The sequence below is a fragment of the Zootermopsis nevadensis genome, unplaced genomic scaffold (assembly GCF_977971745.1).
Source record: "Zootermopsis nevadensis isolate Lab colony 2312 unplaced genomic scaffold, Znev_1.0 Znev_ptg000022l, whole genome shotgun sequence".
NCBI classification, from domain to species: domain Eukaryota; kingdom Metazoa; phylum Arthropoda; class Insecta; order Blattodea; family Termopsidae; genus Zootermopsis; species Zootermopsis nevadensis.
The window spans coordinates 2,257,834-2,284,261 of NW_028259154.1; the positions used below are offsets into that span (position 1 = coordinate 2,257,834).

Below are 26,428 nucleotides of genomic sequence, written 5' to 3' on the forward strand. Positions count from 1 at the left end.
GTTACCATTAGGCTGTAAAGGGTTAATTTACCAGAGAGGGGCGGAATTGCAGAGGAGGAAGTGTTGAGCCGGCGGTTGTGAATGGGGAGCCATTTTCTTCCCAGGAACCCGATGGTACCGGCACTTCGTCGTCATCCGCAGAGGCGTGTGTGCTGGAGGTTAGGTTAGGAACCCTACGAGGGGTTCCTCCCACGGCGAACATAAGGGCGCCTGGTATTGTTGAAACCGCCTTCGGCCAGGGTTAAAATGTCCAGCTCAGCAGAAATGTTGGGGTCTTCTTTGCAGATTGACTCTGAGACGCACCCGCTGGTATACGACCTCCACGACAAGCAGAAGAACGGACGAAACAACACCTGCCGCTAGTACGAGCAGAACGGACGCCACTTCCAAGATGTCGACGCTGCGCCACGGGGGTCCAGGATCAGATTCTGTCGGCCGCCATGTGTGTGCGTGCAGTCTCTTCAGGGTCCCGTCTTGTCGAAGCTTCAATAAACTGGAATGAAATGCGTTGGAAGTTTCTCGTAACGTCTGATCATTGCAAATTTTGTTCAGGGAAGAAATCATGGCATACTATAATCCTAGAAAATGTAGAGTTCTATTTAAAATGATGTGAAATGATGATAATGATAATAATAATAATAATCCGTGGCGTAACCTCCCTTTGAGAGCCAAAGCCGACTAGCTTGACTGCTGGCCTCACGTTCACATGCCTAAGCAGAGGTGAACGATCATCCAACCAGATTCAGGATGACGTGTGGTCAGCACGACGAGTCTCCCAGCCATTGCTAGTTTTCCTGACCGCATTACGCTACCAAATTTCCTCACGATGCTGGGTTGGCACCGGTCCCATACACCGGTCGAAAGCTCATGAGAAATTTCTTTCCCCCAGACTAGACCATTCGCAAAAAAATGAAAAACGCTCTACATTTTGGGATTGCTTGCTCATTTCAAAATCTTTTGTTTTCTGTCTAATACACGTAATTATATAAACCTGCCGTTGCAAACCTCAAATACCATCATGGCGGACGAACGAACTTGTGAATTGGAAGGGGCAATAAGGCTTCCTGAAATGACTCATCACGGAACTTTTTGGAATGCGAATGAATCGAGGCGGAAAATGAAAACCGGGAACATATCTCTGCGTATCTTTTGTGATGATGATATTTAAAAGTGCGTTTATGGCATTGAAATTGTCTTCATTTATTTTAATAACAAGGCAAGGCACAAATCCTATCTTGTGACGAAAACATGATCTTAGGTTTTTGCAGATCTGTTGATATGTTTACGTGACTCGTAGCAAGTGCAATTGACTTTAGTTTACCATTTCCGCTCGGCAAAGAACGAGTGTGGAAACTGCGTATACGATTTTCCAATCTTGTTTCTTACGAAGAGGAAAATGACACAAATAAGAGGTCCCAATCGTGAAAACTGCAGATCGACTCGAAATTCGTACTTGTGATTGATAACCCCGAGGTAAGGGCTGTTCTTCTTCGTAGCCAATGAGAGGTATTCCTTGGTAAACGCTTCTGGTAAAGGTTTTATGGAGCAACTGAGACTGTTCTGCATGTAAGTCGCCACGAGGCAGGAAGTCACAAAGGCGTACTTCGAGTTCTGGCAAACTTTGCTCAGCCCGGACTTGGAGTCAGCTGGGAGATTACTTCTCTTACTGGCAATGAACGTGTCGTAAACTTGTCTTAGGACGTAGTCCGTCGTCTCCTGGGGAATAATAAAATGACAGTTTATAGATCTTGAAGTTAATATGGTGGCATTCACCACCGCAAGAAATATAGAACAATCAATAGAATTTAAACATAAAATATCGATATTCCATACCGTAAAGATGTCAACTCTGGTGAGGTTTATAGGCTGACATCCATAGCAAAGTTTACATTTTTATACATTGTCAAATACGATCATAAAATAATTAAACAAATGAAGGCGTCTCAAGGGATTACATGCACGCTGTCATCCGCTGACGTGACTTTCAACTCATTTTCATTTTGATAGAATATTCCAATATTTCGACATTACTTCAAATTCGCTGAGCACAGCCGAGTTATTAACGACGCCCAGATGATAGTCCTTTCTTTTGAGCAGCGTCTCGAAGCTGTTGAACGGTAAGACGTTGATCCGGACGGCCAGAGACGAGACCAGGGTGGCCGAGTACGCGGCGCTGAGGGTCAGCGCCGTGAGGCACGTCCCCAGGTACACTAGTCTGCGTGACAAAGCGTCAGGTTTGACTGCCACACCTGTTGAGGACGAAGACAGACACAGACACTGGACATTCATAAACAGACCAGCTTTGAACAGCACGTTTCATTTTACGCCATTATAGAATCTGAGAAAATTCCATTTGTATTTTATTTAAAATTCAACATTTTTTCTGGACAGAATATACTTCAGTACGGAGTTCCGTAATTAAACTTAAACCTTAGCCACGTCAGTGTTTGTAAGCCCCGTAATCTTTGCAGGACACAGTTAAGAATGCTGTATACAGAAATTATACTGAAATACGTGTTTCAAATCCTACCCTGCTGGCAGCTGGGGCCCACCCAGCCTCCTCTACAATGGGTACCGGGGTCCTTTCCCGGGGGTAAAGCCGGCCGGGGCGTGATGCTGACCACTCACCCCCATCTAGTGCCGAGGTCAAGGAAGAGAGGAGCTATACCTCCACTCACCCCAAGCGCCTACATGGCGTATAGTGGGACAAACTTTACTTTACTTACCCTGCTGGCAGAAGATTGCATACACATTGCAAAAGGATTTCAAGAAGCCAATCCCGTGCCTCGTATCTTTATGGCATTCAAAGGAGTGTATTGCCACGAGGCAAATGGCCATGATGAACATCACAGTTATGGCCGCAAGCCACAGTTCTTTGCTGAAAGGTGCTAGGAAGTCACTCCACCCGAAATCTCGACTCCCTGTGCCATGAATGAACACGGACACGCTAGAAAAACGAAACAAACATACAAGTTCTTACTCTCCACTGTTTTCAGAGTTATCATTTCCATTTCAGTCCAATTATGAACTCGCTTAACAGATTCAAACGGAATTTGCATGCAACCACGAACGTAAATCTTGAGCTAGGGGAGATCGGTTAAATTGAAGCTACCTACGGGAAACATGAAATACTATACTCCTTAATAATTGATGTGTCAACTAACAATTAAGTATCCACATTAACTATAAACATGCTGCTCTTGTTAATAAAATGAATTTTAAAGGATGCAATGACCACCATTATCCTGCAGTACGGTAAAATGAGATTCACATAAAATGTCTACTAAGAATACATGAAATTCGACAAATCAGTAGATCCAAATACAATTTTGACCAAGTGTAACTTTAGATCTCACACTGATAACATATTCTGTGGTCAGGAATAAGCACTTGTATCATATAATGACACATAATTAAGAATGAGAATTTATATTTAATCCAAAAATAAAGAGATATTTGAAAGCCCCTGCAAATTATCAGCAAGAGCTTTTGAAACCACTGGTTTTCATATCGTTTTAGGAGCAGGCACTGGACTCTGTTTCAGTGTTTTCTGAAGAGGCCTGTAATGCTGACTGGAGCTTGCAGGTTGCTGTAATAATGGTCATTAAACTGCTGCACGAATTGGCAGGAAGACCACACGGAGAATTTTCGTTTCCCTCAAGTTGAAACCAATTCAGATGTTCGGCAGAGAGAGGAACTCGCTGTGCGCACAATTCCTTCAGAAATCGCCTCAGCACTTAGAACGCATAGGCGAAGTTTGGATAGAATTTGACACACCGCAAGTAATCTGTTTTCCAAAATCAGCTTCGCACATTTGCGTTCGAAATAGTAAAATTACGATTCCACGAATATGAGGCATTGAGGGTTGGTTTCAGCAGCTGCTGTTAGAAGCATTCTTCCAAATTAGCGAGGCCTTTAGCTGATAACTTCCGAGGAAGTGAGAAACGTACGCGGACTCGGAGAACGGGACAGTGAAATCTACGACTTTGGTCCTCAGATTGTTCACGGTGAAGTCTCCTACAGCCAACTCCACTTCGTCATTTACGAGCAGAGCAATCATGCCTGTCCAAGTACCATTCTTCGTAAGGGAGCCGTAAGCGTTATCAGGGGCCACTTTAAGTTTCGTTCTGCAACAGAATAAACGCCACACTTTTACGACTAGTCCTCCAGTAAAGTTTAACAGCGACTCAGTCACCTTCCTTTCAACGACACTGTTCACAGATGGAAATGTAATCGGATTACAAGCGGCAACACACGTGATCACGTGATTGTATCTGAGGTTTAGCAGATTTAAGTTAAAAAATAATTATGATTCAGTTTATTTGATGAGATTGAACAGAGTAGAGTGTAATTGTGTCAGCGAAAGTACGGCAGAGTCTTGCCTTCATCCGAACGTAACCACCAGTGAGACGTACGAAGTTCCTCAGAAAGCATTTGCGTGACATTTCTTTTCCAGTTTCATTACACAGTCCATCTCTTCGTTTACGTACAAAGAATTTGGATATTTTAAATTTTAATCACTTTAGTTATTAGTATTTAATGTATAATGTTATGAAGTCATATATAAATACGTAATTACGTAAAATTCATTCGGCGTTCCAGTTCTGCCCAGACGTCCCCCACGAACCCCGTGATCCGGTCTGATTCACTGTTTACCGTCGTCATCGGAGGTCCCTGCAAAGTTTAAAGCGACAGTGAGCAACGCAGTCAAATTGCCACACTCAACACAAATGAGGAATCCTGTTGTTCCCTCCATACTCCACGACGCAGGAGAGACGTAACTTTTACACTTGTAACATATCGACAGAAATGTTCCAGGTAGATAAACGCATGCGTGGATTTATGTTTACATGTGTGCAGGCATTCATGTACGGAAGGACACACGCATTTATGCATGCAGCCACGTTTGTGCGCAAGAATAGTTGGAACCACGCACGTAAACATGTAATTCTCGCATAAATTTTCCATATTTTTGCGATCGAAAATTGAGGTGCGTGATTTATGAGAGGAAATATTGTGGAGAGTCTTCAACGACAAAATGCATTTCCTGTTGCCAAGGATAATACACAATATTACTTTATATACCTACCACATTATGATCTTATTCCTCAATACAGTTCTGTAACACTGTCCTTTCAACGGCTTGTTAATTTACACATCAAGAAACTATGAAATTTGACGTTAACAAATCAGGAAAGACTGAGAGATCAGTTTTCATCTCCGTAAGTCTGTCTTCGTCATCCCTTAAATGCGATATCAAGCAGTTGTTGTTTCCACTCAGTCCGGTCACAAGTTTGTGAACCATTGTAATTTCGTCATCAAAATATTTCGGCATTCGATAGCTGGGCGATGTTCGTCTTCCTCGCCTGAGCTAACATTGAATTGCGAAGGGCTGATGCCCTGCCTCGTTGCTATGTCGCGTCCTTCGGAAAGCAAAGTTTCGTGCGACATTATTGGTCCAAACTTCTAGCATAATCGAGTATCTTATATTCAAGGTCACGGACTTGTCCACTTTTCGGCCCACGAAATGATTTTCTGGCGAGCAAAAGAAGAACATCTTTGTGTTTCCATAAACAGCGCGCGGCAAATTCACGACCGCCTGGCCTATTGCCGTGTTTTTCCGCGTGTCAGGTTACCTCGAATTTGGAACCTGGTGTTTTGCTCCAATATTTCAGTTTATCCACCCTGGAATATCACGAAATATCACATCCACTCAAGTCTCTACAATTTTTCTCTCAGCTAAGAAACAATAGAACTGAATACGAACAGAGAGTACTCAACAACTGTATAGCAAGTACCACGGGTTGAGTTAGGAAATTTCAGGGCTACTCAACTTTCGCGGCAACCTAATGCCTACGAGGCTCTTCAACTACACTTGCATGGTCGACAAACGAATGTTGAATCGTGAATGGGCTCTAGACTGAAAAGAAATGAGTGATTACTATTGTTTTTTTTTCTTAATTTCAGATTGAAAAATCAGGGTGCACGGACTATTCTAGAACGAGAATTAAGCGAACAAATACGGTGTACGATGCATCCGCGTCTGTGACTATGCGCGTATGTACGTGCATATTTACGCATGTATGGACGCATGCTCGTGTGTGCGTGTATGGATGTGTATAAGGGTCAGTGAAAAGACAGTCCCGAGACCTCGACTGAAGATACATTGATGACAGTTCCCTGAAGGTCTGATCGCCGGTCGAGGAAGTCGTCTCTTACTGGTCCACGGAGCCCGCTTTTCCTACTCCACGTGGCGAAGCGTCGTAGCTGCGTCTTGCCAGAGACCTGGTACACCTCCGACAGCAAGACGCAGTGATCCACGATCTGCGCGACGAGGAACCTCGCGTCCAGGGTCACCCGGATGCCTCGCAGCACCTCGTGAAGCGAAGGGACCGCCTCAACTTGCCAGAGCCACACGGCAGTCTTCAGAGACATCTCCGCCAAGATCTGCGGTTAAGACGTCGGCACGTGAACGATTTAAAATATTTAACTGCGAAATGTGTTTCATTATATCTCGCCCTGTTTAATATACGGATATACATATATACATACTATTGGTTGAAATGAAGGCTATGCCAACAATTTTGAATATATGTCTGCGTGTTGTTCTCCTTTAAGAATTCAAAATATCCGCATGTATATACGAAATATTACAATATGTTATACAAGATCTTCTTTGTGCTCGCTTGCACTAGTCCACTTGTCTGAATGCAAGTCGCCTTAATCCAAGCTCATGTTCTCCAAAAGGCAAGTTTCATTGGAAAAAGGCGAATAGTAAATCAGTTCGATGCATCGTCACGGATGAGTTGGTCTCGGCAGATTGAGAATTCCGTAAAAGTCACGTGAGTATATAAAATCACACTAGTTTCAGCTTGTACAAATCATGGTTTCTTCGCCACTCGTCTTTGACTTCAAATTGTTTTTCAGTTCCTGGCTGTACATTGTCTGAACATCTTCATTTTTATGCAAACACAATCTGCAGTTCACACTTAAATGATGATTTCCTCACGGAACATCTCCATTACCTCGTCTCTCGCTTTCAACGCTTAAACAATGTTCATATGCGACTTCACTTGTTTTGTGAATGTTCACAAAAACAAATTTTCCGAACAAAAAACAAAATATTGCATTCCTGTCCGTTTTTCAACGACACTAGCGAAACAAAAATTGCTTTTTTCGTACGTTTCAAAAAACGGAACAGTCAATTACTAGTTCAGAGTTTTGAAATTTTTATTCAAGTCATTTAAATTAAAGTAATAAGTTTGAATGTTTTTTCATTGATTTCACTTGAAACATTCCCTTCAGCAGACCTGAAACTTACCTAAAACACAGTTCAAATTAATAACTTCCTTTTAAATTCTTGTTTTGAAGTGACTTTGGTTTAAGCTGCTTGACTAGTGTAAACGAGGCTTAAGATACTCATTTTTTTTTTAGTTTAGGTTGAATAGACTTTTATTATTGGATTTGTCGAGAGACCTTCTAGATTAGCTGTAGCCACTACCTGATTAAAGCATAACCCAAGCAAATGTATACAAGAGCCTGTCACCATACCCGAGTCTTACACAAATCCACTCTGCAACGTCAGAAGACACAAAGATTTGCTTTAATACTGTCGCCTGGGTCTTTGAAATGGCCTCTTTGTCCGGGTCTTCCAACCAAAATGTCGTAGGCGTATGAATTCTTATGTTCACGCATTTTGTTTTGTGAATTTCGTCGTCTTTGAATTTGTCATCACAGAAGAAATTACCTAGAAAGTATATAACTTGAACACAAACAAGAAATACAGCTCAAAGAGATGACGTGTGAACCAACTCTGCTGGACTAAACTTACGCAGCTGGTTCTTTTTAAACCTGGCGTGAAATATGTTCTGAGAGCAACAGATAAGCTCCCAGTGAGGCTTGATGATATACAAAGATCCCAGTCTTTTGTGAGTCATAAACTGGTCTAAAACTACGACTGTAAGTAGACTCATGTAAGTCAGCCAATGTTCCTCCTCGCGCGGACTCAGGTCGAAAGCGTTGACGTTCATCCCTTCAAATCACGACGCCGCGTGCAGCTAAGAAAAGTTGGCGGGCAAAACCTCATGAACCACACGGCTAATTTATAGCTGAGGCGGGGACTGGCAGACTGACCTCTCTCAGATCCCCGTTTGCACTGTCTGAAAGTACGAAGTGAAGTGGAGTCTTGCCCCTCAGAGGAGGGTCCTTCAACTTCCGGTAACTGGCTGCTGTTGACATGACGTCATGCTCACCAAGGTTCTTTATCACATCGGCCATCTGCTGTTTTACTGAAACTATGAATCACCAAATAAAAATTCAGTTTTTTAGGACTGCCGATATTCATAGCTTCCGACGTTTCAGGCATAGTCACTTGGGCGGAGAAGCCAATCAGAGACCACTTATTGAATTTAAGACAGTTGACGTTGAGGGGCATAACATCAATACCAACTGCACTCGGACAAAGTACCCAAGAGCCAGACAACATAGTGCATCAGACGGAAAACCACTAGATTCGTGAATGCGTTGGAGCAAACTTCACGTTAATAACCGCAGTAGTTGAATTTTTAAGTCTCTTTAAATCACATCGCTGTTTAATATGGGTCTTCTGTCATCATTTTCAGTCTCGTCTCTAAGAAACACACGGCGTCAAAGCCGATGCAATGGTACAGAATTTGTACGTTGTTTCCGGGGAGACAATGGATCAAGGCACGTGTTTCCTGCTCAATTCTTTCGTACATTTTGGTGTACCATAGTAAGTATGTATTGAATTCGATTTGTGCGTACCTACGTATGTACGTATAATCACATCATTGGGTCGCACTTTACTGATTGATCGTTAAGAGAACAGAGGTACTCAGATTCTCCATGACAGATTCTGCGTATCCTCCTGGAAGATTTACCATTGCAAAGTCGTTCAAAAATTTGGTTGTCTCGAATATTATGCAGACGATAAGTTCGTGGACTATTTCCTGATCACAGGATCGGACGCGGTGGACCTGGAGGGTGGGTACCACCACCTTCGCCAGATTTAACCCCAATATTTTTATTTCTTTGGGGAACGCCATGCGGGAGACCTCCTTTAACATAGAGGAATTTAATTCCTCAAGGTTGGCTACACAAGGAACTGGGTAGCCATGTTCGTATTTCAGACAAACTTTTAGGTAGGACACTGTATGTATATTGTAAACGTAAATGCGTATAGGCGATATATGGGCGATAAAGCCAGAGGGTTATATACAGATTTTTACGTATTTGTCTGTACAGAAGAGTATTTATAAATTATATACTACTACAGAAGTTGATGAACACAAAATGAAATGTGATATCTCAGAAGGGAAATAAATCTTTTTCGGAGGAGAGTTATCTGAAAAAAATACTGCTTAAACACATAAGTAATTCTAATTAACAGGCTGTACTGAGTTGCAAGAGACACTATAATGTTAGTATAAAACTGAATACATTTAAAGTCGTTGGACGGCACATTACTGGGGGAACTCTGAAAGGCAAAACGTATCAAAATCCTGCTGTGCCCATGTTCGGTATCGATTTAAATGTTTGACCTCATTAAAATAATAAATGAGACGCCATGATTTCGTACAACTCCTCAAAGCGGTCACGTGATTGTGAATTCCGGGTGATAAACTTAACTAAAACAGCGTTCAGCCTGTCAGCGCAATTATAAGAAAACACTAAAAGAAATTAATAAAACACTCAGAGAGAAGTCTGGACGTTGCTGTGCCATTGGACCCTAAAGACAGGAGAAAGCAGAGATGACCAAGGAAAGATTATGTCTGCTGCAGCGGTTGCAGGAGGGACAGGCGAAGACAATCTTCAGTGGTGATGAAGAATAATAAACTCACGTTTGTCTGTCACGTTGTCTGGGTACACGAAACTTATGTATCCTGCGCTGAAGTACTTCTGAACAGATATTAATAAATCCACGAAGATTGGAGTAAACTGCTGGAAGGCAAGAGTTGGCGTTAGGATGAGGGACGCGCAAGAACACACCGTGGCTGTTGAAGCTGCCATGATTCTGGACTGCAGGTTCCAAAGAGCTCAGTTTACATTTACACAACAACTCGATGAACTGCGAAGTTGGCAGGGGGCGTTTAGTCTTGTAATAGCGCACATGCGTATGTTGGAAATAAAGTTTTGAAAGAAAAATAACACATTACGTACAAAGTATAAAGCAAGTTTGACTGTTATCTACATAAGAGTGTTTTAAAATTTATCGAAGACAGTGGCTTTACAAATTGTGACCGTGTCTAAAAGCTTCTAACTTGTCAATAATTTATATACGACCATCATTGTGTATTGATGTGTCAAAATAACCAAGTAAGGATTCACATTAATCCTTCCTTTTGCCTCTACGAAATGCAACGCCTAAGTCAAAGGTTCCTAATCCGTGGGTCACGATCCAAGTTCGGGTCGTGAAAGTTTTCAAATGGGTCGCCGAAGGCCTTTGAGTAATGCAGGGGTGGCCAACCCGCGGGCCGCGGGTCGCATGTGGCCCGCCTTGAACATTTTTCCGGCCCGCGAGATTCATCACACTTTTACAAAATATATTTATTTTATAATGGCCAAAGTAGTGAAAACCAATGTATTAAAAAAATACATTATTTGTGCATCCATATATTCAAAAATTATCTGTCGAAATTATGAGAAAAAATTAACTTTGATTTTAAAATAATATTCTTGCGAATATATGACAGATATTGCCTGTTTTATTCATGAGTTTACAGTTATGAGTTCGCCAATTACGATGTGCAAATACTCAAATTGAGATCGATTTGCAAAAGCTAAGTGAAAGAGTGGAGAAACAAATATCGCACTAGTAAAATTAATATTTTTTAATGATTTCATTATTTTTATTTCATTCATATTTATATATTTTTTATATTTAATTTTTAGTGCTATATATTTCTTTACAATGTACGCTTAGTATCATTATTATTATATTATCTATGTTTACATGTAAGAATAATAGTAAACACAATAATAATAACTCATTATGTTTCAATTTTTCACTCCAAAAAAATGTCTATAGTGTATCTAAATCTAATATGGGAATATATATAATTTTATATGTGGCCCGCGGAGTTATGATGCATTTCCAAAGTGGCCCGAAAGATCATTTGGGTTGGCCACCCCTGGAGTAATGAATGCTAGCAGATAGAAAGACAAGGAGGGGGGTAGAATAGCCACAGAGAGCGAGATACAGAAAAAGTAACCTAATATATAGAAGATCCAGATGATTCTTGACTGCAAGTTAGTCATAGATCTCCTCTCGTGTTCTGGCAGCCTTCTTCTGTCATCTGCACATTAAGCAGCTGACACTTGAGGAAGATCAAAACATTTTTTACAAACTATTCGTTCACAGAAACGTCAGTTTCTACATTTGTGAGATGACACTAACTTAAGAACCACAGAGAATCCTTAAAATTTTGAAATTTTCACTTCGTCTTATATTTTATTGTATTATTAACGTATATGATATTACAAAAAAATATTAATCTTTACTCACTCCCGATCGATTATCGAAATGAGAGTAGAATTTCCGTATCCCTCCACCAGGGGGTAATTTCATGGTGAATGAAATATGACTCTAGGTTACCGTCGAGATGTAATATGATTTATCATTAATTTTCAAGGCTTGAGTGGCTTCAATTAACGCTGTAACAGCCGGCCGATCGTCATTAAAGAGTGAAAGGTCATGACAGACTTTCCGTCAGACTAGAGTTCCTTTAATTATAGCTAAATACTGATGTAAACAGGTAGGAGAGAGGAGCTTTCGTCTTAACCCCTGACCAAAACAGTGACCTCAATGATTGGTAGTCGTAGACAATGTAGAATGCATTCACAACAAACTCTCAAGTATTAGTAATATTTGGAACATTAAACATCTGATGTTGTGTTAAGATGTAGCAGTTCCTTCTTAATCCTCACCAACTGTAAATTCATGAATAACGTCATTTTTGTTCGGATATCCTCGTTTTACAATATTTCACAGTCAGTTACAAGTTTTAAATAAATGGAAGAGATTGAGAAGACGTCGACACAGCAGTTGGTACAGTACCCGGCTGAAAGATGGCAGGTCAGTCCACGCGCGAAGGTACGTTACTTTGAAGAGAGATAAACAGAAAATCGAACATTTTGTATGAAAGAGAACTTGGAAGATCTAAGGGTAGAAGGATGACAAACTGGATTTTAAAGACGAGCTGTAAGGGTTTTAACACGAAAACAAAGTTTATACCAAGAATTTCTAAGGAAGCGATTACTTGAAAGACCTAGTCATAGAAAGACAAAATTGAAGTGAAATAGGACTGTGTCTGTTTCCTGATGGCGGCCGGAGGCGGGGCTTTGCGAAAAAAGTAAGACGCCTTCGGATTCCATAAAATAAGAGAAATTGCTTAAGTCAAAAAACACTGTACTCAATGGAGTTCGTTGCACATTTGTAGGTATTTGATTCATGAAATGTATTTATTTATAGTTTATTAAAGGACGCTCAGTCTTTTTCCCGTCGATGACTGTGAATAGTGAATTTTAAAGGATGTGGAAGGAAGAGGTCGTGCCTAATTTGAGATACTATCCTAGAATTTGCCTGAAGGGACTGAGGAAAACCCCAGTCAGGAGAGCCGGTCTCCGGGCCGAGATTTCGAAACTTGCATATTGACGTCAGGGCACAGGAAATTATTTCGGAGTGAAGCCACTTTTGCAAATGTCTCATTTCCCTACGACCAACTTGCATACTGAGATGTTACTTTAGTGAGGGTAGCTCCTGAAGCTAACCTACGCTTTGATTCAGAAACGGTGTTCTTTGTTGTCCTCGAAAGCCTCTTACGAAAACAAAATCCATTAGGCCCGAAGCGTCGCGGACCAAACCTCGCCTTAGCCATCTGCAGGTCAAGACACCGAAGACGCCTGTCTGCGTCACATTCAGCGTCTCTCGGCCGATAAGCTTGCGTCCTGCTTTCACATCCCAGGGTTGTGGCCGAGGTCTCCCTCCACCTCTGACCTCTCCGAGAAGGTTACTTCCCTCGTCCTTTCTCACGCTATCGATCGGGGTACACACGAGGCACTCCCTCACTGTGTGTGCAGCCCAAGAATATCACATCCCTGATCAACGTGGTTAAAAACGACGACTAAAGCCTTGGAATTCATGATTCTGCCGACAGCGGTCAATGTTAGTGACACTTCTCTGCGCGAGATTACTAATTCAGTTCATGTGGACTCTACGAAACTGAGAACACGCGTACTTGGCTTGGTACTAACTTCAATAGTTCATATCTCCGTTAAATGAGAGGTCAGATGCTAGATTAATTACTCCATTTTTCAGACACTTAAACCTTATTCACGGCTACTCACTTGAAGCTCGCAGTATTTTAGAAACTATTAATTAATTAATTAATTTTAAAGAACTTGAAATATAACATTCGTTTACCAATGCACAATTTTTTTTATAGATTATACAAATTAGAATTACATTTGTGAGGAGATTAAGGTCAGAGTCTATTCGGTCCATGCAGTTCAGAATGTTTGTCTTCTCGTCTCCTGTCTGGAGAGATAAAGATTAAAACGTGCAAAACTGTGACTTCAGCTGTTTTTTATGAACAAAGAGCGAAACCTGATCTCTCACTTAGGGTAAGAACACTGAGTGAGGGCCTTTGGACCACATGGGTGTGAAGTGACAGCCAAGAGCTTCATTTGCTGACGGCTCCCAGTGATGGGTACTTGGGTTGCCCTACCGCTGACGGTCCACGGCTCCATGACGCATCGTACTATTTTCGGGCCTCTTTGATAAGAGCAATGTTTGCGCTGCCCTCCATGATAGTCGCCTGACACAGCTTGTCACTCAGACGATCGGAGAAGCAGTGGAAACCTCGCATCCAGCTGAATTACACTCTTTCACGTAACGCTCTGTCTTTTACCGGATTTTCGGTCGGCTTTGCTGTTATAAGCGGCCTTTATTCTGTTGCGACGCGCGTTAAACCGGTTTAACCGCACAAATAGTAATGAATACACAAGCTACTTTGCTGTTTTATTGTCTGATTTCCTGTATTCGTCAGCATTCTCACGTAACTTCTAAATCTTTGTCTGACTGTCTTAGAGGAGCTGGAGCTCGGCGGGGGCTGACGGGTCTTTATGAAGGACCAAAGTGCCAGGATATACCGATGTTATTTGGGAAGCTCGTACTGGCCTCTGCCCACGACATCAGCGCCTCTAGGACGAGCAGAATTAGGCCTATAACGAGTACGCAATTGAATTCTGGTCCAACACATTCAGAACTTAATACCAACATAGCAGATGAGTGTTTCAACTTCCTAAAGACGTCAAGAATATTTCTTAAAGGAAAGAGTTTGAATTCGCCTATCGCTCTGATAAGGAGAAACAGGAAGTCTTCAATTCTTGAAGCGAGCACTTGTATTTCTGATCCTGCAGAATACATAAAAAGCTCCCTGCCTGGAAAGGAACAAGTCATCTATAAATGTAATAGTGGATCTAGACTTAATAGACCACACGATGATTTGTTTCCAACTTCACTAGATTCAAATTATCGTAGACCGAGAGTGACCGAAATTACCATACAATTTTATACAATAAACAAGCAGACAAATGCAATTTTTGCTGCCAAGGAATTTGACGAAGTAAAAATTATAATAATAGCGGTTCTAGACACAAACGAGGGGAACTTCATCGCGAGTAGTTACGCGGCCTGCGTTTCTGTTTGTTGGCTGCCCTGCGTCGTTACCCTTCTCACAAAGAAGACATGTCGCAGAAGATTTTGTAATCCCATGGCATACAACTTCGAGGGACACTGTTACTTCCTTCAAAAACTTCAACAACAAGGTAAGATTGTGTCTAATGTAGTTGTCTTGCTTGAAACAGAAACGTAATTTATTCTAAATTAAATTTTAGCGAATTAGAACGTAAGATTTATTGAAAGCTTTAAACCTTTCCGATTCTCAACTGTCAACATAAAAAAGGGGAACTTAATTACTCTGTCGTCACACGTCTTTATCTTGCAATTCTGTGAGGGGCTTTGTCACGCCTTCTTAGTCTCTTCGATTTCTAGAACCCTTGTGTTTCATGAATGAACTTTCCACGCTGTACAACTGCTGAATTCTATGAAATACGCTACTCATTCTGCAGGGCCATTACAAAGAGACGCCAAACGATTTTCATCAACAACATCAGATGTTTCTGCTCCTTCAACCATTGCTGCTTTCTTTAAAATTCAATCATAGTTTATTAGCCTATCTTAAAATATTTACAAGATCCAGAATGAATCTTCTTCGTGAGGCGAAATTCTTTTGTTTTAGCCACTCCGTATTATTTAAATTCGTTCTGCCTTATAAACAATATTTAATTCTTAAGCCCACTGCAAAACAGAGTCTGAAAATTAATCTGTTTAAATCTTTTGTTCCTCGTCGTTAATCTCCGAGATTCACTTCCTTTAGTTTAGTATGAACAAAAAGTGTTTTATAAAAACTGATTTCTATTTCCTCTGCTGTCTACGTACTGACCGACATTACATGTTTTCTTACATGGTATAATTTAGATTTTGTAGACTTACGAGCTTAATGAAGATATCGGCTATAAAATAACAAAAAAGTTATGGTTATAGTTTGAAAGAGACACGTCTTAGCAGAAGTGTTGAAGCTTTGTTTCTATTTGGAGATGATGTCTGATGGAATTGACGTGTTATAACAGAGCCAATTTAAACTTGGCGGGGCGTCAACTGCGTCTCGGTGCCATTGCTATCGATTCTGGAGTTCATGAGATTATTAAGAAGGAAACAATGGAAAGGAATTTTGAATTTTAGGCAGCGAGGTATAATCACTGGTTTCCCTGGATCTGTAAATGCATTTTGGATTTCATAAATCAAAATACGGCTCTACTCACATCTGTAAATTTCAAATCGAAAGCCACGCATGCTAAACATTATACATACGTAGTATTCATACATGTAATGTTATATATGATATATATGTATCACAATTCTGTCGAAATATTTACTTATGTTGTGGCACATTTAAATTTGTTTCGTGCAGGTCGATTATAGTCTCAAAATTTTTGATTTCATCGTTAGCATCAGAACAGATCGTGTTTCTAAAAATTGTTATGTACCTGATACAAAATTAAATAATAAATTGTAAGAACGTTGTCTAAGTTACAAAGATTGTTAGGACGAGCGTCAATGTTATTGCAACAACAATAATATTTCTTAGCCTGCGATACTGTTTCTTGTAATACGTGTATTAAATAATCTAAGAATGATCAACATGTAATTATCTGTGAAAAATTAACAGTCATGAGTCACATGGCGCATTAGAAAAAGGATAAATTTGGTAGATTATTTCTATTATAAATAACCAATGCAGATCCCTGTTCCCAGTCACAAGAATCCTGTCAACATACAATTTAATAGGTATTTTAATATTATCCTCCCATCTACGTCTTGGTCTCCCAAACGGTCTCTTTCCTCCATGGTTCCGGGCTTAAAGAAAGTGGTCGTATTTAATCCCGTCAGTCCGTGTTACATGTTTCCTATCTGATGGTCGTAATTGGTGTGATGAAGCGTACAGATTGCGAAACTGCTTGTGTTGGTTATTATTCAGACCAGACTCAAATGCCCTGTTTGGTCGCAAAAACGCCGAGAGTCAAGACACACTGAAAGAATAATTTTTTCATTTTTGTGTGTTATCAGACGTGGTCACCCGCTTCCAGGGGTAGGAACATAAATTACTCTGGACACAGCAGCCCTCTAGCTCTGGCTCTGGCTCTGGGGAGGGGGGATGCCAGAGAATCGAGTCTGTACACCCTGAACCGAAAACATGTTTCACTTGGGGTGTAGGAACATTCTGAAAAATATTTAGTTATTACAGATTATCTGTATCAGTAGCGCATGCGTATTGGAGGCTCAGTCCCAATCAGCGACTGGAAAGCGCCAATTTAAACCGTAATAAGTATATTTAAGGTTTCAAACTACCCGCAAATCTGGTCTGGATGCCGGTTTTAAATCCGAGAAAAAGGTTGTGAGGTAACATGAAGACGAATTCTGTGTCGTTTTGATAGGAGACGAAAGGTAATGCTGCATTATCGTGTTCAAAGGCGACTTCGTGCTGAAATTTCTGGCCCTGGTATGAGAGTGACCGCTTTCAGACGATTCGATATTATCGATATCATTATCGGATGTGATCCGATGCCTCTCACACGGTTACCGATCCGATAAGTCCGTCGTTTCCGACTTCAGAGCACAAACTGTGTGCACTGTCAGAAGATGTTTCGCTAGAAATCTGCTCGATATTCCGTAAAGCACTCGAAGCTTATACAGTGCGTTGCTCCAGAGCGCCCGATATATCGATATATCGACTCGTGTTCTTGGGTCAGCCAGTGACGTGATCTCTCCTGGAAAGTGATATTCTAAGTCAGTTTGAAATTTTTCTGCTGTTGATTAAAGATGCAATGACCAGGCCAACATTTTAGAGCAGTGACTCCGTTTTATGTTGTTCAGGCCTCAAACTTCGCGTCGTTTGTAAAGTTTCTTTCTCTATGGTTATGTGCTGCATGGGGGTGATCACAGCGTGATTAATGCAGCGACAATAAACACAAAAAATACGTACGTACAGGCCCCAGTAAAATGTATGGTTTCACGGTGACAGACGAGACGTCATTAATAAAACTATCGATTACTATTTTTCACCACACACACACACACACACAGACTGTTTGCGGCAGAACATTTACTGGGTGTGACAGCCAGCTGGTCGGTTCGATGAAGTCTGCTGGAATCACACTCCGTGGAGCACAATTCTTCTTCAAATGTTAAAAGTCTCTCAGCTAGCCAAGACATATTCCTCCTCGCCGCTTTAAACCTGAAGGTTCATCGCCGTTTTCAGAAGAGACTCTCACGAGTTTTCCACGGCTCTGCAACCCAGAAGACACCCATCTTCAGACGGTCACTCGTTCCTGTCGTGAGCCAGTCAACGTCCTAGCGCCTTTAACGCGCCCAACCACTTAGAAACAAACGCCCTGTTCACCCTCTGCTAAGGCACAGAATGCAAAGGCATCTGCTCTTCACGTTTCCTGACTTAGTTTTTGTATGCATTTCTTATGTCATTTTACATTCCTTGATTTACGACCACAATAATTTAAGAAATAAAAGTCCGATATTATTTCGTCTCTTTTTGTGGCGCCCTCATCTTACCAAGTTCTTTTATCCGACCAAGATGGCGCCTACATGTTTCCAGATGCTCCCTTTGCGATGTCCATCCGCCGCTGGTCCCGTGGCCCTTCATGCGTACACAGCACACAAACGTACAAACATTTATTCTAGCCTGGTAATATAAGGCCTGTCGGTTGGTTGACAAAGATAATTTACGGTACACACACACAATGATCATCACAAAGGAATATATTCTTTTCCCTGTTCCTTGCCATAAGACCACTAACTAGCAGCAAGAGACAGAAAGGGGTTTTCAACACCTCAGAATTTTGTTAGTTCGCCATTGGATAGTTCCAAACCAGTTCCACCCACCGGTTGTCTATTGCCAAGAGGTTCCTCGCCAAAATTCTGTATGCAATGTTGACCATTCCTGCATGCGGTGAGTGTTTTAGGGCGCTTTCGAAATGAAACCTTCCTGTGTTAAGTGTTCCACTCTCAATCGTCCATGTGCCAAGCCACAAGCAATGTTTAGTCGATATCGTTTATCGGCGTGGCTTTCGATCAGCGGCACCTTTCACTTTTCGAGACAAATGGTCTGTCACTTTTAGCCTTGATTTGCGCCGAGTGCTTGCTAGATACCGGAGTACTTATCGGAATTGAAATAAAACGTCGATTGCTTTCCGCTACTGAGTGCGGGCGTCGGACCGTGTTTGTTTTGATGTTGAAGACCCCGTGTCCATATTCAGTATCAGTTTTCTGTAAAAGGTGGGGAGTTTTCATGCCACTCTGCAGATAAACGAAGGTACTGACATCCTGTTTCTTCTGTACGAATGATTTCTCGCGTATTACCTGGGACTGTTTGACCGGGGAGTAACTTAAAAGTACAAGAAAACACGAGCAATGTTGGATGATGAAGACTAGCTATAAAGAGAAATAAACAAACACGAATCGGGACTCGAGCCCGAGACTTTGCGAATTTGCTGGGCCCCAAGACAGAGAGGTTAATGCGATCGCAACAGAAGTGGCTTGTTTGTAAATGAAATGCTCTTTTCTCACTGTCGGTTTTTGAGACTGCAGGCTGTTACAAATTCTTGCGTGTCTGGGTGATGGCGGCGGATCAGAAGACCCTCTGCTGCATCTCAAACTCGCGACGTCTCTGCGGGTGAGAATAACAAAATACTTTCATGTCCAAATGACGGAGCACTTTTCAGGGAAATCTGAGATCAAGTATCACAGCGTGGGGTAGGATCTCGTGTTCGTATGTCGTGAGTGTCAACAGAGAAAGTGCAGCACATACTGGATAAAATTCGAAAAGAGAAACCCTCCGGAAATTACTTTCTCACGAAATCCATTTCTTTTAGTAGAGTTGTATCGCTTTCGAAAAAGCAACGCAGATCGCTCACGAGAACTGAGATTCTCTGGCCCTCTAGGTCTCCTTGCCGTCATTTTGACCCAGATGCTTGTCTATGGACTGGAAACATAATGGAAGACCCTACAAAGCGCTGCCTGTTTCATCTGTAGCCAAGACGACTTTAATTATACAAATTGATTATATTATAAAATTCTCAGCCAGCGAAGCGACTTAGTGTTGGTTAGGCGACCAAGCTCTGTTCCCGTAAGGGCTCGACTGCTACACCCAGACCAGCTCTAAGGCCCGTCTATCCTCGTACGCGATGAACCCCACGGGTTATTTCTCCGGGGATAAAACGGTCAGAGCGAGAAGCTAGCGACACCCTTATCAAGTAACATGATATAGAATACTTGAAGCCTAAACTTCAAGATCTCCATACACTTTTACAACATCAGACGTGGAGGATCTAATCTGAAAACTGGTCACAATACTTTAAGATTCAAATTTTCTATTTTCCTTACAGCTGTCTTTTGAATAAGTGATGTTATTACGAATTAATGTGTTAAATAAAGAAAAGTCTGTTCAGTTATTTAATTTAACGGGCTTTAGATGATCATATATTGATTATATTTCTGTTTGCAAAAAGGACTCCGTATTTCACTGTAAGCAAACACACAGACACACAAACAATAATTTCGGGCTTGGGCAATCCGTTCATCACTTGGTGCATTAATCAGTGGTGTCCTCTTTTGCAAAGTAGAACCTCGTTTCTTACAATCGCTGTGATACGGCACAGAGAATGTTACTCTAGAACACCCGGTGTCACGAGTGTAATGAATCTGCTATGACACAGTCCTAGGTCGACAGATCAAGGTTCACGTTCTAAGGTGTACTTAAAGGAGTACCTCAGACTCACAGATTAGCGCACTTTCTGGTAATCCGCTGAATTCCGCTTCATCAGAGGTCCATGTTCCCTAAAGTTTCTTATAAGGACTGAGGGAGTTTTCGAACTACACTCTTCAATCTGTTTCGATGTTAAACAACAGACATGATATATCCTAACCAGACGAAACTTCCAATTTGGAAGGTTGTAACTTAAGCGCACTCCCAGCTAAAGTTTACGTTGTAATGCCAAGACGAAATCTAAGCGGGTTGCTGAAGGACAATTTATCCCGAACGACGTTCACATGCATCAGTAAGAAAACGGAGCGGAGTAGAAAGGTTACTTTCGTAAACTCCAATAAAATACGAAGTGTATTGGGGTCGGCTTCCAATTCGACAGTTTAACGATGCTGTTTAAAATAAACCCAGACTCAAGAAATCCAGGCCACTTTACATCTAAAACGGACAGCAGTGGAGGAAAATCCACGGACTTTGCAAGCGTTCATCAGATACGCAATCTTCATGTTTGTTCTTCCATGGTGTTTAACTTTGCATTTTTGTTTCGCTTGCCTTTAAATTTATTTTGTTGATTCAACCATTGCAAAAGAACATTTGGAGAATCAGTCACATGATCAGTTTTAAGCCCAGAGCGGCTACTACTGTCGGCGCATTGACAGAACCGCAGAACCGCTCGAGTAAGATGTACCGATGCTGCTGAGCTAAGTCCACTTAACTGCTCTCGCGACAATCGTAGTCTATTCGTCAATCATAACGTAGCCAATTGAAAGGGCGTCGTTGAAGAATTGATAAACCAATCAATAAAACAATACAGGAAACGTGCAGGGTAGCAACAATCCGATGTTACCGGAAATCCGTCATCCCCCGCATTTATTTTGTATAGGCTGAACCTCCCTCGTTTATTCCAGTGTCTTTCATTCATGGAACTGAGAACAATACGAGGCCACGTGTGACCTTTCGAGGGAACAGAACATAAATACGCAAGTCCATGAAACACAGATAGTCTTGAGCTGACGGTCGATAAACGAGGCAAGATGTTCGCTTATTCTTACAGTTTTTGTAACAACCCGCCGTTCTACATTATTTAGAGGCGAATGAATTCAATCGGAACCTCCTTCTTACAATGTTTAAAAAATATTCCCCGAAATACAGAGTTGCCATACGTGTGATCTTTTCTCTTCAAATTATCTTATTAAAATGTATTTCTCTCTTACGTATGCCTGATATATAGTTCTGTGACTTTCGAACTGTTCAGCTTATACATCCGCATCAAAATTGTACTTATAAGATGGACCTTAGGGAGTTTCGGATCGATGAAGCGAACTGGATCAGGATAAGGTCTTGTGGCGGGCTGTTGGGAACACGGTGATGAACCTTCGGGTCCCATAAAGAAAGTGGGCTATTGTTTGACAAGCCGAGTAGCAATCGACTCCTCAAACAATAACATGCAAGACAGCCATCTTCAGAAAGACGACATTTGTTCTTCGATACAATTTAGACCTATTATGTTCAGTGTGAAGACTTTATGTATCATTGTAACTTTGAAGTAAGAACTGAGTATATAGTAAACATTAAAATCGTACAAATCTTCTTTTATGGGTGGTTTTAAAATTGTCCCAAATATTTCTTTCTACCAACAACTAATTTGAGATATACGGGGTTAATGTGTGTGATTCTTTACAGATGCTGTTTGCTGGTGCTCTTGGACTCCAGCGAAAGGAGAACGTCGACATTCATTCAGCACGACACTTCACGAAACGAGCCACATTGAGCGCGAAAGATTTCTCGGGACTGGCGTTTCAAACAAAGGATTGGGAAACCTCCAGGCAAAGCAAGGCGCGAGAGAACTTCGGTCCACACACTTGTCCTCCGGGAACACTTCCAGGGGTTCAGGAACGGACGAATCTCGCAGTAAGCACTTCGGGACACGCGCAGGAGAGGCCGAAACCTCTCCTGCGAGCCGTAGAGAAGGCAAGGAAATTTCTGGAGAACCTCGTACCGATGTCGAAAGCAGCGAGGTAGAAAATAACAGACGCACTGTCTCCGCCCAGAATTCGGCTGCTGACATAACTAGTGAAAATCCACGCAGTGAAGAGATGACAAGCCGTCGCTGGAATTACTCAGTTACGACTATGAATGCCGAAACAGACGGCAACAGCACTTCTGCGTATGAGCCCGGTGCGGGCAATGTATCGGCCGTGGCCGATGATGACGCTGCAATTTCTCCGAACACGGACGAGACAACGTCTATCGCCTCTGAGCCTGCTGGTTGTCCGGTCCCTTGCAATGGTCAGGATCAGTACGGAAACGGTTGGACGGGGTGTCCTGGATCCTACGTGACTCGTCCTTGTCCTAATAGGGCCTTAGGGGAAGCCAAGTGGTTCTGTGATTCGTATGGGAACAGTTTCGTTGGCAGTGTACCCGACTACGGCAACTGTACTCACATGTGGATTGAGGAGGCTGAGGAAGAGGTGAGTAATTTAAACGTTAGCAGTGGGAAAACAAAGTGCGCTGAAGTCACGCTCACAAAGTAGTTCCGTCACTTAATATTTATATAAAAAAACGTGTAACAAAGAACGTAGCTACTGAGCGCGAGGCATCACGCCAACTTGTACGCTGGCAAGGAAGCGTTGACGTTCCCCCATAAATTCCAGATTTCAGAAGGCAGAGACGCGGTTCAGATCGCCAGCTTCATGCAGAAGTGGGCAAACCGCACGTCGTTCTTCGGCCACGAGCTCAGCGACGTGATGAGGATCCTCGGGTCGACGTTCAGGTTGCATATGCGGCAGGTGCTCTGGGAGTACCCGGCGATCCGCCTCAATAAGTCCGCCATTTTCACATCGTCGGCCACAGGAGTTATGGGCAGACTTCTTGTGTCCAAGCTGGGTCTGGAGCAGCTGGTGGAGGTGAGACGCCATGGTGACGTGACGCCTTTGAAATAACTGCCTCTCACTGTCCACCAACTCAAGATGACTCTTTTCTGACATGCCACGCTCTATCACTTTCCACTTTATTTATTTCATATTTTGTTTCATTATTTATCCCTATCTTCATTCTACAAACTGTTTCCCATTTCCTTCCTCTCCCTACTGCCCTTCCCCCCCCTCTACCCCCCCCCCCCACTGGCCTGGTCGCGGTTTTGTCTTGTTTTATCCGTTCATATAACTCAACCAAATTTCTCGCAGTCATCTTATTCATCGCCCTGATGAAGGAGGCTGTGAACTCATGAAATGTCAGACAATATCATCCACATTACACGGCGCGGCCAACTTAATTTCTGTCACAGTGAGAACCTGAAATCTCACCAACGTAATTAAATTTTAAGTCATATTACATCACGACATTATATGAACCTAACATTACTTCAACTATTTTCCATTTTACCTGTGGGCTGAAGTGGTGATAATGTTTTCTGCCAATTCCGTATTCTTCCAAAGTCGTGCAAAAAAAAAGTAGATACATGGCGGACGCAGACTGTGTGACGTGACTGCGACGCTAGCGCTGTGTTAACCTGCTGGGTCTCCAGCTTCTTACACTTACGTAGGATGTTTGAATTGCAGTCGCAAAGGGTGTCGCTGGGGTCGGTGTTGAACTCACTGGCAACCAGCGTCGGCTTTACACTCGCCTCCTTAGCTGCAGACCTCGGAGAAAACTTCAAATACAACGCTACGTTCTTGCCAAGGTAAAGTTGAAATGAACCCAAGTCCTTCCTCGTGCTTAATTAGCTCTAAGTTTCAAGGACGTGTGACGAAGTGGAGGAATAGCTCCCTGGATTCTTCGACTCGGCACTAGATTGACGTTAGTATGCCCAGGCCGCGTCTCCACCGCCGAGAATATTACCCCGGTCTTCCAACCTCTTGGCCTACTAGCCCTAAAAATCAGTATTACCATTAATTTTAATCAACTTATGTTACCAACTTTTTGGAGCTGTATTTTGTCTGATTGTCCTGACCTCTTGAGGGACTTACGGATAGCACTACAATCTATAACTCAGAATAAATAGTTATTACTAGTCTAAATAATCGATCAACTTATTCAATGAATCACATTCCTTCTTGATAAGCGAGTGGTCGTTCATCTCATCAAGAAATTAATCCCGCATTATGGAACCAGAAGGCTGATTACCGTGTTCAGAACAGGAGGCATCCGATCCTCTCTCGAGACAGAAGATCTCAGGCCATATTAGCACAACCGCATTATGTTAAAAAGATTTCATCGAAGTCCGCTGTGATGTTAAGCAGTTTGTAACAGATGACTCAACGCTGAAAGACTGTTAGCCCCAAGCACCCGGAAAGACACCTATTATAAACTGCAGTGACCTATTGATCGATATGTTAGTGATTACTCTCGAAATTCTAAAAGAGAAGTACGGATAGAAACATACTTTAAATCTGTAACAGCTAGGTCACTCGAAAAAAATTACAAAGGCCAAAATGGTTGTTTCACCAGCTGTTCTCGATTTCCAGCATCGGACGCATACCAAGGACAATGTTATGTTACAGCTCGTGAGTCTAAGAGAATGGCTAAATCTCAAATCTGTGACGAACTCTTTTGTGAACTCGGTAAGGAAGCTTTGGGCTGTATAAAAGACGAAACATGTCTTCACTAGCAAACGTACTGTTAGATTCTCAAGAAGGACTCTGCGACACGAGGTTTCTTACGTCATAAAAGGATGCAAATTGTTATTTGCTACTTAAGTTTGTTTGCATGTTACATCTTAAGTTTCATTTCACTTCTGCCGCAGCAACAACACGGCGCTGCTGTTCGGAGTGGGCGTGTTCGATACAAACAGGACTGCCAACCGTCTCGTCTTCCCTCCTGAAGATGGCTTCACCAAATCTCGTATCACCGTAGATGCTGACGGCTTAAAACGACCAAGAAGTGTCGGCGTGGTCCTGAGTTCAGAGCCAGCCGCTTTGCTATTTCCGCCCTCACGAAACAAGTAAGACCTCCTCCTCATTTTGTAGACTACAAAGATCAGAGTTTCCTATCCGATCCCCAGAGATGAACCACGTACAGCCGCTGTAATTGCAGCCCACGGGTGGTTACCTGAATAGTCAGAGAAAGGGTTCTGCCTGGTCTTAGAATCTTACGGGTCCGCTAATAAGGGAAACTTTGATTATATGGAACAAAATATATCATAATTTCATTAAGAAATAGGTGTTAGAACTGTGTCAGAAATACACATTAGCCCGAACGCTGTTTTATTTGCTACTTTCAATTTGCAAGACGATTAATACAGAAAAATGTCCACAAAACTGCACACAGGTACCGCTAATAGGATGGCCCGAGTCCCAGTGGAGCGATTATCATAATCAATTAGTTCGTCTCCACGCATGTAACAACTCGAGACCGATTGACCGAATTTTCATAAAATTTGATACTAGGGACATTTACTAAAAACGCAGTGGCCGATTTAAATTTCGCTGAAAGCGGACGAGAATAACTGTCACTTTACATGTGGAGCCAAGCGCATTTTGAGGGGGCGTCATCACAGACTCGTCCCAGAATGTCAGTAGTGAGAGTGGTCGCTCTGGGAGCAGGGGTTAGTGTAGTTGACCCCTGGGTTTGATTCTAATCACTGTCATTAATACAAAATAACCATCACAGTAGTATAGCTGTTACCGTTCTAGCCTTGTGTCCAGATGGGTTTTGGTTCAATCCCAACACGCGATAAGGGACATTGGAATTATCCGGGGTCATTTATCGTTTCCTGGGTGTGGGTTTCCATTTCTGTCATTAACAGAAGACTCCCCACTAGTTACTAACACAAGCATAATCAAAGCGGAAAGTGACAGAATGCGAACAAGGGTCTTGATCTAGCGAATGAACCTGTTATTAACCACTAATAAAGCAGTTGTTAGAGATACGATGTTTTAAACACGCAATTTCAATCTTGCAGTAGAGTTTATTTTTAGAAAAACCCAGGGTTAAAATGTTTTTTCTCTTGTGCTATTAACCATGAAGGGGTGCATTTCATATTACCCTGATATATGTTTATAAAACTGTAG

At 42.1% G+C, this 26,428-nt stretch overlaps 2 protein-coding genes across 2 annotated transcripts in view; one reads left to right on the plus strand and one right to left on the minus strand.

The window, feature by feature from the left end:
• Positions 1-565: 565 nt before the first annotated feature.
• LOC110826532 (putative glutamate receptor) overlaps positions 566-26,428 on the minus strand; it is a 56,618-nt gene continuing 30,755 nt past the window's right edge. The window contains exons 2-8 of the mRNA XM_087354057.1: positions 8,134-8,294; positions 6,151-6,447; positions 4,580-4,674; positions 3,951-4,127; positions 2,727-2,947; positions 2,032-2,249; positions 566-1,716 (exon numbers count right to left, since the gene is read on the minus strand). Coding sequence (XP_087210183.1) covers positions 1,318-1,716; positions 2,032-2,249; positions 2,727-2,947; positions 3,951-4,127; positions 4,580-4,674; positions 6,151-6,447; positions 8,134-8,294 — 1,568 coding nt within the window. The 3' untranslated portion in view covers positions 566-1,317. The remainder of the gene's footprint in view (positions 1,717-2,031; positions 2,250-2,726; positions 2,948-3,950; positions 4,128-4,579; positions 4,675-6,150; positions 6,448-8,133; positions 8,295-26,428) is intronic.
• Positions 13,960-26,428, plus strand: part of LOC110826535 (uncharacterized) — a 37,392-nt gene continuing 24,923 nt past the window's right edge. The window contains exons 1-5 of the mRNA XM_087353654.1: positions 13,960-14,847; positions 22,101-22,888; positions 23,072-23,323; positions 23,978-24,099; positions 25,162-25,359. Coding sequence (XP_087209780.1) covers positions 14,013-14,847; positions 22,101-22,888; positions 23,072-23,323; positions 23,978-24,099; positions 25,162-25,359 — 2,195 coding nt within the window. The 5' untranslated portion in view covers positions 13,960-14,012. The remainder of the gene's footprint in view (positions 14,848-22,100; positions 22,889-23,071; positions 23,324-23,977; positions 24,100-25,161; positions 25,360-26,428) is intronic.